The following is a 13,519-nucleotide window of genomic DNA, read 5'->3' as shown; positions in this document are numbered from 1 at the left end:
AAAATCAGGAACTGCCATAATGATCAGTGAGCTTGTTAACTCTGCTGTGAAATGCCTGTCTGAACCACTGTTCATTATATTAGAGGAGATCTGCAGATTAAAATCTGGGACAACCACCTCTGATATGACAATCGAGGGTGAAACCAGGGTCACATCAACAAGTAAATAATAGTAGTTACCTAGCTATCATATTTTATAGAATGTTGTTAGTACTTAAGACTAACATGCAGTTAATGGCAATAAAGAAGCAATAACATTAAGAAATATCAAAATGTACAAAAAAAAGCAAATTAACTTAACGTTTTAATTCTATAATAAAATTTGCACAAAGGACTCTTTGGAAAGAAAATCACTGAGGTATGAGTGCAGTCTTCCAGAAAGGAGCAGGTGCAAATATCTGTTCCTATAATTTTCCAGATTGTAAAAAGACCAACTAACCCTTTTGGAGGTCCAGAGAACACGGAGTACAGAGAGAATTGTATTAACTCATGCTGTTGTCACATTTTGAAAACTGCATCTGCTAGACAAAATGTTTTGTCAACAAAGTATTACCTGATTCGATGTTTGTGATGCTAATATGTCAACAGAAGATATCAAATACTGGTACAGCAGTTTCATATGCTGACATAATTTTCATTCATTATGACCTTGAAAGAAACCCAGTCAAAACTAGACATTTATAAATGTACAACACAATGTGTGTACTGTTTGGTATTCGTGAAGTTAAACTAATGAAGTGTTAATTTACTATTGAAAATACTACTTTTCCATGTGTAGCAGAGATACATCAATCCACTGAAGCAATAAAAATATTTCCTTCCAGGAGTTCTCTTTACATAAAGGTATCACATACTAAAAACAATCTTGGAAGCACAGAACATCAAAATAACCAAATTTATTAATATGATCTCTCAATTTGTTCTAGCAGCTCTTCCAGATTTGCAGCTTATAACAGTAATTCTCAGCAGAACATTGCAATGATAACACATTGACTACCAACTCCAAAGTTTAGATCATCATGAAGTATGCAATTATCCTTTCACAAACCCCACTTTGGGGAAAAAAAAAGAGGAAAGCAACAGAAAATTAAAAGAAACAAACATTCTTGCGTGGGTTGAAAGGCACTTTATTTTGCCATTTAGAATGAAATATTTCAGCTAAGAACGAATAGGGCCTGAGGGTCAAGGAATTAAGAAATATAGGCAGATTTATTCAAAGAATAAAACCTTGACAATATGGATGTCAACTCACTTTTCTTGAAAAAGTTCCTAAAACCATACATCCTTTACGCACAACTAATACAACAGTATTTTTTGCTCCAACTCAGAACAGGTCAAACTAAGTTTTTCCAATGTGTGCCAAAGATGACTGCTAATTGCACCAAAACATTTTTCTCTTCTAACTGGATCACGCAGCAACGTCACTTCAATTCAAGATCTACATTAGAAATGTCTCATGCAATCATTCATAATAAAAAAGTGAAAAAACTAATCAGAACTTTTTTCGTTAAGTAGGAGGTTAGACTTTAAAATTGTTTTTTTTACTTAAAGGTTACCGAATTGTTGGTGTGGGGATGGATAGTGCTAATAAAGATAAATGCTGAAGGTTTGAAAATAAAAACACAAAATGTTGGAGAAGTTCAAAAGGTTTGGCAAGATCCATGTAGAGAGAAACAAATTAATGTTTTGAATGCAATTACTTCTTCAGAAGTAATGTGGAACAGTCTTAGACGTTATACTAAAATGGGGCAGAGAAAAGTTTCCATAGTATGATCCCAGCAAAGATTAATTTAGTTGGGCTGGCAGCATGTGCGGAGAGAGAAACACATTTTCTGAGTCCAATATAATTCTTCCCCAGAATTCTTGTCTCTCCACAGATATTTAAGGCCAGTTGGGTTTCTCCAGCACTTCACTGTTATTTTATTGCAGATCTCCAACATCCATAGTAATATGCTTTGAATTCATTAGTGTCCTTTTCTTTGTATTGGAACAACTACTGCATTAGAACAGCTACTGCATCAGATCTGCTTTCCTGGCATCTTGGAATCTCAAGAGCAGGGCACTTGTTTTTTGATGGTTTTGTTTTCAGCATGAGCTCACCTTTATTTTGTTATTAGCACTTACTCTGGATCTATGCCTTTTTTCCTCTATAACCATTAACATGTTTTGCCTTTTGTTCTGTGACATCTTTGATCTCCAATCTCTCCAAACAGCCCTTCTATTCCACTTGCCCCTCCCCCTTTCAACAACCTAAAACCCTATGACTTTTCCACCTTTGTTCAGTTCAGTCAAAATGTCAACTCTCATTCTCAGTCAACAGATGATGTCAGACCTGCACAGTTTCTCCAACATTTTCTATTTCTAGTTATAATGGATAGATTCAGATTCTGGTGCTTTTATGTTTAAATCAGGGAATTTGAAGGAGATTTTCTTCTGTTATGTCTAATGAGACAGTATTTGAAGCTGACATTGCTTGCCCAATATCTTGTAGTGTGTAACACAGGTGACATCTGAAAATACCTTTAAACTGGAGGACCTTTAATTTCTTGGATCTCTCTCATGGAGGATGTCTTTCCTGTTGAAACAGGAGTTGTTCAGTTGCAGTATCTTGAGGATCTTTAATCTTAAATTCCCTTTGTAGATGATGGCAGTCCTGTTGAAACAGGAACTTTTTTTTCAGTATCCTGGTTCATCAGACTGGGCCAAATATTCTTGATCCAGTTTTGGTTCCACCAAGGCCATTCAGTCCCTGACCTCATTAACATGGTTCAAACATGGACAAAGAAAAACTGAATTCCAGACGTGAAGACAAGTGACGGCCCTTGACATCAAGGGGTCCTAGCAAAATTGGAATCAATGGAAATCAGGGGGTAAACTCTCCACTGGTTGGAATCATACCTGGCATATAGGAAAATGGTTGTGGCTGTTGATGGTCAGTTATCTCAGTTCCAAGAGATCTTTGCAGAAGTTCCTTAGGATAGTGTCCTAGGCCGAATCACCTTCAGTGGCTTCATCAATGACCTTCTCTTTTCATCAGGTCAGAAGTGGGATGCTTGTGAATGTTGCATAATACTCAACACAATTCCCATCTCCTCAGATTCTGAAGTAGTCCATGCTCAAATGCAATAAGGTTTGGATAATATCCAGGCTCGGGCTGACAAGTAGCAAGCAACATTCGTGCCACATAAATGCCAGACAATGACCATCCCCAACAAGAGACAATTTAATGAGCACCTCTTAATATGGTATTGCCATCACTGAGTCCCAAACTATCAACATTCTGGGGGTTTACTATTCACTAGAAACTCAACTGGACTCACCATATAAATACAGTGGCTACAAGAGCAAGTCAAAAACCCACGTCCTGACTCCCTAAAGCATGACCACCATCTACATGGCACAGTCAAGAGTATGATAGAATACTCCCATTTGCCTGGGTGAGTGGAGGTTCAATATCACAAGTAGCATGACACCATCCAGGACAAAACAGCCTGCTTGAATGTGCTCAGTAGTAGTGTGTACTATCTATTGGATGCAGTGCAGGAATTCACCAAAACTCCTCAGACAGTAGCTGCCAAACCCACGACTTCTTCCATCTGGAAGGACAACAGCAGCAGATACATGGGAACACCACCAAGTGCAAGTTCCCCTCCAAGCTACTTACCATTCTTACTTGGAAATATATCTTTTACTGTTCCTGGGTCAAAATCCTTGAATTTCCTCTCGAAAAGCAATGTGGGTCTACCTACAGCACATGGACTGCAGTGGTTCAAGAAGGTAAGCTCACCGCCACCTTCTCAAAGCAGCGAGAGATGGGCAATAAATGCTGCCCAGCCAGTGATGTCCACTTCCCATGAGTGGATTAAAAATATCCAGAAGTTTTGGATGTCATTTGGAATTCCATGACACCTAGTCCCCAATCTGTGTTAGCAGCTTTTTATTCTCAATCTGATGGTATATCTGTGACGAAGTGTGTAGACCTTTTGGTTCAAATTGTTGCTAAGGTTGGACACATTCATTCATGGTCATTAATAGCATTACTCATGAAATCAGCACGTTCATTTCATTTGTTGCATTTCTTTGAAGATTACTTCTTTGCTTGGCACAATTTCTCTCACCAACATTTACAATTCTTCGGGTGAAAGTAAGAAAACTAAAATCTGTTTGAACTCAGATCTTCTAAATTACCTCAGCCTGTGACATCAGACTTAAATCTGTCATCATTACTGTTTACTACAATCGGAGGGGAGAGAAAATTGGAACCAGGGGAAACAAAATTCACTTGTTGAAGTCATACCTACCTCAAAAGGAAGTTGATGGTGCTTATTGGAGCAAGCAAAAAATAAATTGTTGGAGAAACTCAGCAGGTCTGGCAGCATCTGTGTATAGAAAGCAGAGTTAATGGTTCCAGTCCTGTGACCCTTCTTCAGAATTCGAAACAGGTGGGGTGTGAAGTATTAAAGAAGGTAAGCTTCCAAGCTACAGTTGTAAAGGTGAGACCATATCTACTGTATACACTTTGGTCTCCTCACTTAAGGAAGAATCGATGTGCATTTGAAACAGTTTATAGAAGATGTATAAAGCTGATTCTTGTTTTAAGAAAAAAGTAAGATTCTGAAGGATATTCATAGGTTAGATGCTGACAGAATATTTCCCCTGGTAGGGAGATCTAGAAGGGGGCTCAGTCCAAAAATTAAGAGGTCTCCCATTTAAGACAGAGATCATGAAGAACTTCTCTGAGCTGTTAATGCTTGGAATTTACTTCCACATAGAGCACTGGAGGCTGTGCCATTGAATATATTCAAGGTTGAGTTAGACAAGAGCTTTTTGTTAAAATTTACAAAGGAATCAAGGGTTAGGAGGGCAGCTCAACATTATTAAATGTTTGATTAGAGTTTTTTTAATAGACATCGTAATTCACACTCGTATTTTGCAAAAGTATTGCCAGGTAATGGATTTGCAATTGAGCTTGTTCAGAATTCTCACTTATCTAGTAGAATTCAGTCTAAGTGCAGCAATTTTCAAACCCATGTTGGCCACAACAATACATTTCTGGCTGCAAATTGTCATAGATGGTGAAGTAGATCCTTACAGACCAGTTGTGCACAATAGAGAATGTTAAAGTGAGAGTTCAATCTGCCTGAACTGACCAATGGCTTCTTCCACCAATGGTTGATACCATTGAAGAGACAAGTGGATTGCATCCACTTGTGTCTTCAATATGCTCAGGGTCCCACACAATTGCATGGCCTGAACAATGTCCTTGTTGTAAAAGCATCTTCAGAATGAAGAAATGGTTTTACAATGACATGGAGTCTGATCTGACAGGCCATCTGCATGGAGATTACAAAAGGGACAGAAATATGTAGCACAAGCAGATGGCCTTATGCAGGTGGGTGGAAGTGGATTCCATTTTGGTTCTTCTAAAAGTAAAACTACAATCAGCTTCATGTGAAGTTTGTAAAATCTATTCCATGAAAGAGAAGTATTTCACTGTGGACATTGAAAAGAAAAAGTACAAGAGATCAGCTGGAGGGCTGGAGATTATAAAACTGTGAAGTAAGGTAGGATGGCAGGAGTGTTAAATGGCGGAGTGAATTGTAAATGTAGGTCTATGAAAGGCAAGATGTGGAGACGCTGGTGTTGGACTGGGGTGTACAAAGTTAAAAATCACACATCATCAGGTTATAGTCCAACAAGTTTATTTGGAAGCACTAGCTTTCGGAGTGCTGCTCCTTCATCAGGTGGTTGTCCACCTGATAAAAGACAACTTATGGTGTCAGCTACCATGTCTTAAAGTATCCAATTTTAATGTATCAGGTTTACCTATCACCAAATTCATAAATCTGAATCACCGCATAGAGCTTGGACAAAAAAATGTGGCAATCATGTACAATTCATTTATTTTGTAAGCTATGATTTCTATTGTTAATTTGTCCAGGTGAATACCATTTGCTTTTAATGTTAAAGCACTTTTCCATTATATTCATTGGTTAATAATATTTAAATGACCTTTTTAGTTTTAAAGTTGAATACAGAAACTTCTAACAATAAACCATTAGATAATGAGCTTCTGAGAACAATGTACTATCGCAAAAGTAAGGTACTGAATCCTGAAATTTGTTTGCTACTTACCATCAGGAAATTGTTCAGCATCATCATCAAACATGGCTTCCTTTAAGGCAGACTTATTGACAGAAGTGCTATCAGAATAATTATAAGGATTATAATCACGTGATCGTGAGCTACTACGTTGGGGTGTGGTATTCACCAGTAATGTTTTATTGTCCAGAGCAGTTCGCCCTGAGTCAGTGGCATCACCGCCTCCCCGAATATCGCTAACTCCACCAATAGCCTAAAGAACGATGTGGAAAAATAAGTATCATTAGTGAAACCATAGTTTAAATTCAGGAAAAAAACCCACTATTCACCCATACCAATATGTCTCTTTATGTCCAGTTATAAGTGATCTGTTTCAAATGATCATTCATTTGTAAAACCAACTCATTGATACCTTGTCAACATGTCCACTCTAAATGTGGAAACCCAGTAAATAAGTACTTCTCAATTCAATGAGCAAAGGGTTAATGGTCCCAAATGGCATTTCACTTGAACTGAACTCAGCATCAATATTTCTAAACTACCAAATCTTAGCAGGACTTAGACACTTAATGATAAGGTCCAAGGGAGTGTTGCTGAACAGAGACCTTGGGGTGCAGGTTCATAGCTCCTTGAAAGTGGAGTTGCAGGTAGTTATTAGATTAGATTAGATTACTTAGTGTAGAAACAGGCCCTTCGGCCCAACAAGTCCACACCGACCCTCCGAAGAGCAACCCACCCAGACCCATTCCCCTACACCTAACACTAGGGGCAATTTAGCATGACCAATTCACCTAACCTGCACATCTTTTGGACTGTGGGAGGAAACCGGAGCACCTGGAGGAAACCCACGCAGACACTGGGAGAATGTGCAAACTCCACACAGACAGTCACCCAAGGTGGGAATTGAACCTGGGTCGTCTGGCGCTGTGAGGCAGCAGTGCTAACCACTGTGACACTGTGCTGCCCACAAATGATAGTAAAGGTAGTGTTTTCCTTTATTGGTCAGAGCATTAAGTATAGGAGTTTGGAGGTCACGTTGCAGCTGCACAGTATGTTGTCCAGGCCACTTTTGGAATATTGTGTACAATTCTGGTCTCCTTCCTATTGGAAGGATTTTGTGAAACTTGAAAGGATTCAGAAAAAATTTACGAGGATGTTGCCAGGGTTGGAGGATTTGAGCTATAGGGAGAGGAGGAATAGGCTGGGCTGTTTTCCCTGGGGCATCAGAGGCTGAGGGATGACCTTATAAAAGGTCTGTAAAATCATGAGGGGCATGGTTGGGTAAACAGACAAAGTCTTTTCCCTGGGATCAGGGAGTCCAGAATGAGGGCATAGGTTTAGGGTGAGAGGGGAAAATATATAAGAGAGACTTAAGGGGCAACTTTTTCATGCAGAGGGTGGTGTGTGTATGGAACGAGTTGCCAGAGGAAGTGGTGGAGGCTAGTACAATTGCAACATTAAAAAGGCATCTGGATGGGTATATGACGAGGAAGGGTTTAGAGGGATATGGGCCAACTGCTGGCAGGTGGGACTAGATTAGATTGGGACGTCTAGTTGGCAATAACGAGTTGTACTGAAGGGTCTATTTCCATGCTGTACATCGCTATGACTCTATGACATGATTTCCATGCACAAAGCCATGCTGAATATCCCTGATTAGTCTTTGCTTCTCCATATACACATAAATCCTGTGTCTCAGAATCCCCTCGAACAACTTACTCACTGGTCGATAGTTCACAGGCTTCTTGCAGCCTTTCTTAGGTCAATCCACAACATAAGCCACCTTCCAGTACCTCATCTGTGGCTACATATGATACAATATCGCTGCAAGTGGCCCCACAATGTCCTGGATACACTTGATCCAGTCCTGGAGATCTCTCTACCTTTATACTTTAAGACCTCTAGCTCTTCCTCTTCTGTAATGTGGACTCTTTTCAAGACACAATATTTATTTCCCTATGTTCCTAAGCTTCCATGTCTTTCTCCACAGTAAATACTGAAGCAAAGTATTTGTTCAGTATCTCTCCCACCTCCCGTGATTCCACACATAGACATCCTTGTTGATCTATAAAGGGGCCCTATTCTCTCTCTCTAATTGCTCTTTTGCCTTTAATTCACTCGTAGAATCTCTTTGGATCATCCTTAGCCTTATATGCCAAAGCTATCTCATATCCCCTTTTTGCCTTCCTGATTTTTGCTCTCTTAAGAATGCCCCTACTTTCCTTGTACGCTTCAAGAGATTCAAATGATCCCAGTTGTTTATACCTGACATATGCCCCTTTCTTCATTCCAGAGTTGGTTCCACAACATATTGTTCTAGACATCCCCAGCTGTTTTTAGAACAGAGTTGTTATACTTAATTCAGCAGGTTTAGAGGTATAGTAAAATGCATCTGTACTTTGGTAATTTTCAATGTTACTAGGATATAGTATGCATCTAGATGTGCATGCATCTTCTGAGGAGAGAATATAAAACTTGGGACTATAAGCTTACAAATGTAGTCATCATTCAGTATTTGGGAACAGAACCTGCTGGATATTCTGAGGAGCAAGTAATTTCATTTTCTGGATTTAACTTATTTCCAGTCACCTGTTATGATTTATGCACTTGTATAATTTAACAAAATTGTGTACAAAAATAATGAAGGGCATAGATAGGGTGGGTAAGAAGAATCAATAAGTAGTGAGCAATAATTTAAGGTAAAGGGCAGGTGGTTCACAGGGAACTTAGAGAAAAAAAATTAATTCAAAATTTATAGAACATAGAAAAATACAGCGCAGTACAGGCCCTTCGGCCCTCGATGTTGCGCCGACCAAAGCCTACATAACCTACACTAGCCCAATAACCTCCATATGCTTATCCAATGCCCGCTCGAATGACCATAAAGAGGGAGAGTCCACCACTGATACTGGCAGGGCATTCCATGAACTCACAACCCGCTGAGTAAACAATCTACCCCTAACATCTGTCCTATACCAAACTCCCCTCAATTTAAAGCTGTGTCCCCTAGTAACAGCTGACTCCATACGTGGAAAAAGGTTCTCACTGTCAACCCTATCTAAATCCCTAATCATCTTGTACACCTCTATCAAATCTCCCCTAAACCTTCTTTTCTCCAATGAGAACAGCCCCAAGTGCCTCAGCCTTTCCTCATACGATCTTCCTACCATGCCAGGCAACATCCTGGTAAACCTCCCCTGCACCCGTTCCAGTGCCTCCACATCCTTCCTGTAGTATGGTGACCAAAACTGCACACAATACTCCAGATAAGGCCGCACCAGAGTCTTATACAACTGCAACATGACCTCAGGACTCCGGAACTCAATTCCTCTACCAATAGAGCTCAGTACGCCATATGCCTTCTTCACAGCACTATTTACCTTGGTGGCAACTTTCAGAGATCTGTGTACATGGATACCAAGATCCCTCTGCTCATCCACACTACCAAGTAGCCTACCATTAGCCCAGTAATCCATCTTCTTGTTACTCCTACCAAAGTGAATGACTTCACACTTAGCTACATTGAACTCCATTTGCCACCTTTCTGCCCAGCTCTGCAACTTATCTATATCCCGCTGTAACTTCCCACATCCTTCTTCACTGTCCACCACTCCCCCGACTTTCGTATCATCCGCAAACTTGCTCACCCAACCTTCAAGCCCCTCCTCCACGTCATTTATAAAAATGACAAATAGCAATGGTCCCAAAACAGATCCTTGTGGAACACCGCTAGTTACTGCACTCCAAGATGAACCTTTACCATCAACTACTACCCTCTGTCTCCTTCCAGCCAGCCAATTCCTAATCCAAACCTCTAATGCATCCTCAATGCCAGACCTCCGTAAATTTTGCAGTAGCCTACCATGGGGTACCTTATCGAACGCCTTGTAAAAATCCATATACACATCTACTGCTTTACCCTCGTCCACTTCCTTGGTCACCTTCTCAAAGAATTCAATAAGGTTTGTGAGGCACGACCTGCCCTTCACAAAACCATGCTGACTATCCTTGATCACATTATTCCTATCCAGATGTTCATAAATCCTATCCCTTACAATTGTCTTTAAGACTTTGCCAACAACAGAAGTGAGACTCACTGGCCTATAGTTACTAGGGCTGTCCCTACTCCCCTTCTTGAACAAGGGGACCACATTTAGTGGGTGTTTAGAACTCAGTGCCCGTAAGAATGGTAGCAGTGAGAATCATTACAACATTAAACAACATGTGGATGGTTACTTGAACTGTCACAGCATACAAGGTACTGGTTTGATGGTTCTTATGGTGCAATGGCCGTATCTCTACCTCTGGACCAGGAGAACCAGGTCAAGACCCATCTAATCAAAAGCTGCATAAACAACACCTCTGAATAGGTTGATTAGAAGTGCTGGAAAGTCAGACTATTGTAAATGATACTTGATGACTGCCACATCACGATTGGCTGAAGGTCCTCTTTCCATGTTGTGAAATTCTATGACAAGGTAGCAATTTGACACCTGGACAAATTTCAAAGGGAAGACAGACACGTTCTTGAACTATGCATTAGGTCTCAAGACATGTTCTTGAACCATGCAGGTTCCCCATCAATAACTCAAAGACAAGAGGAGGTCATTCAACATTTTGAGTTCTGTCATGGCGGATCTGTACTTCAGCTCTAATTAATCCAGTTGTTCTTCAGATCTTGTTATTCTAAAATAATAATAACCTGTTGATCTCAGTCTTAAATTTCAAATGGCTCAAAATCCACACCTTTTAGGTGCTAGACATTCATCAGCCTTGATTTGAAAAGGTGTTACCAGATTCACTCTTGAATCGTCTAACTCTAATTTAAATGTTATGATCCCTTGTGTTGGATTTCTCCATTACAGGAAATATTTGCTCTATTTCCACTCAACTGATACCTGTTCTTAGAATTTAAATTGGAAATCCCCTCAGTCAAAATTTAATTATTTGATAGCCACAGGGAACCTATTTGAAACAATTAAATACAATATATATAAAACAACTGGAGGGAGCAAAGAACATACAGAATATAATTCCTTATTAAATTAAGGAAAACAAGTTATCGAATTTACTTGATTTATGAATGAATTATTGGAATACATGAAAGCCTGTCAAAATGTGAGCACCATACACATTTAAATTATAAAAATAGAAGTTGCTGAACAAGCTCAGCAGATCTGGCAGCATCTGTGCAGAGAAATCAGAGTTAATGGTTTGGGTCCAGTAACTCTTCCTCAGAACAGTTACTGGACCCGAAACATTAACTCTGATTTCTCTGCACAGATGCGGCCAGACCTGCTGAGTTTTTCCAGAAATGTCGTTTTTTTATTCTAATTTACAGCATCCATAGTTCTTTTGGTTTTTATTTTGCACATTTAAATATGTTGGCATTAGATTGCCTCCATTCACGATGCTCAAGAGCATTTAGATATCTATGATCTATTCTGATTACTGGCAAGCTCCTCAAACCTGGGGGCTAAATTTAGTTTGTCATGCAGTTATATATGGGCTTATTGATTGAAGAAAATTTGTTTTGAGGACCTTGCCATGAGTGCTATTCACCAAGGGTAGCCAACCATTATCTTATAAGACCACTTACCTTCACGTCATGCTACATATTCCCACATTACAACTATCAAATTCAAGTTACATGTAAAGTACTTCTTGTATTAGCCAAAATATATTTATACTTAAAAATCATATTTTGTAGTCAAAAATAGTCTCTCAACTCCAACGTGATTTACAAACCAGCTTACTGAATTTGTTGTTCTAATTCAGGAATTCACCACAAGGTAACAATCATCTGGCTTTCCCAGGTAGATAATGTCTTATTTGATTCTCAGTGTAGTTTAAATAGCTTTTAAACATATTGTGAAATTAAGTCATTGTTCAATTTACTGGTGGTTCCTACATTGCTCTTGTAAATATTATAATGGAAGTTAATTGTATTCCAAAGGGGCAATTAAGGGATTCAGTGGAAATCTAGATAAATTGCAAAACAATTTAAGCTCCATCAGCACAGGAAGACAAATTAATTTCACAAGGATTGCTTAACACTATTATTATTCTGTAAATGCATTTAAAGCAATTCCAAAACATTTACATTACAAAGATATTTGGAACTCCTCTACTTAAAAAGGATATTAATGCACTGAAAATTCAAGTAAGGCTATTTCACTGAGGAAAGTATTATATAGTCAAGCATTATGCTAACGCCACCTTTACATTTGCCATGTGTTCGTTTGTAGGAGACTTACAGAGATGATTTTCCCACTCTTCATGTGGAATACTCATGCTATTGGTAGCACCTCAGACATAGATCCAGTTCAATTAACTCGATACAAGAGTTGGAAATTGACCTTATACTTCAATTACGCATTAGAACTTTCAGCCATTTTGAGGGGGAGAGGGTGCAAGAGAAACAGTAGTGGGAATACTACATATTTTTGACTTGTCCAAGAAACATCCTCTCCAAACTGACATTAGGAAAGATCAAATACCTTTTAAGAAAAGTAGTTAAATATTTACCAGTTCCCCATCCTCGTCTTTTTTAGCATCCCGTCTCAAAGGTTCAATCATTTCTTCTTGACTAAGGAGACTAAAATTCTGGATTGCTTCAGTCATTCCCCGAAGAGAGCAGTATATTTCTTCGGAATTCATGTTCTCTGCATCATAGTTGAATGCACTGTTGACAGGACAAAAAGCATGAACTTTCAAAGTTTTATTGTAGAGGTTTCTGTTGACTAAATATTTTAGCTTGGCCACAAAGAACATCATGGAGAAAGTGAGGACTGCAGATGCTGGACATCAGAACTGAAAATGTGTTGCTGGAAAAGCGCAGCAGTTCAGGCAGCACCCAAGGAGCAGGATTCCTGAAGAAGGGCTCATGCCTAAAATGTCTATTCTCCTGCTCCTTTGATGCTGCCTGACCTGCTGCGCTTTTCCAGCAACACATTTTCAGCTCCACAGAGATCATATCCAATTTTGGGCACTGCGCTTTGGAAGGATCTGAAGGCCTTAGAGAATACAGAAAGTTGAAGGAATAAGGTACTTTAGTTACATGGTTAAATCAGAGAAACTATGGTTAGAAACTTAGGGAGATAGCAGCAAGGTAGATCATTTGATCTTCTGATTTCTGATAAACTAGATTGTGGATTATCTATAATTTCAAAGCCATTTTCATTCCTATCCCCAAATTCTTTGATATCTTATATCAAGAAATCTCTTGATCTCTATCTTCAATGCACTCAAAGAGTGACCCTCCACAGAAGACGGTGCTATTTCATCAAGGCCTCTTTGCTCCTGTATTCAAATCCTCTTGCAATAAAAGTTAACAGATGCTTTCGTAATTCTTCTTGCACTTGCATGTGTTTCGTAAGTCCATGAACTGTAGCATCATCCAGATCCCTTTGAACACT

General features: G+C 39.2%; 1 protein-coding gene across 39 annotated transcripts in view; it reads right to left on the bottom strand.

The window, feature by feature from the left end:
• The window catches only part of clasp2 (cytoplasmic linker associated protein 2), a 320,216-nt gene that overhangs the window by 36,490 nt on the left and 270,207 nt on the right, over nucleotides 1-13,519 (bottom strand). For all 39 annotated transcript variants that reach the window (XM_072571110.1, XM_072571117.1, XM_072571109.1 and 36 more), the window contains 2 exons: nucleotides 12,630-12,786; nucleotides 6,135-6,354 (listed from right to left, as the gene is read on the bottom strand). In XM_072571110.1, the coding sequence (XP_072427211.1) occupies nucleotides 6,135-6,354; nucleotides 12,630-12,786 (377 nt within the window). The remainder of the gene's footprint in view (nucleotides 1-6,134; nucleotides 6,355-12,629; nucleotides 12,787-13,519) is intronic.

The sequence above is a fragment of the Chiloscyllium punctatum genome, chromosome 5 (assembly GCF_047496795.1).
Source record: "Chiloscyllium punctatum isolate Juve2018m chromosome 5, sChiPun1.3, whole genome shotgun sequence".
Taxonomy (NCBI): domain Eukaryota; kingdom Metazoa; phylum Chordata; class Chondrichthyes; order Orectolobiformes; family Hemiscylliidae; genus Chiloscyllium; species Chiloscyllium punctatum.
The sequence above is the reverse complement of the archived record's forward strand: the minus strand, read 5'-3'. Positions and strand labels throughout refer to the sequence as shown.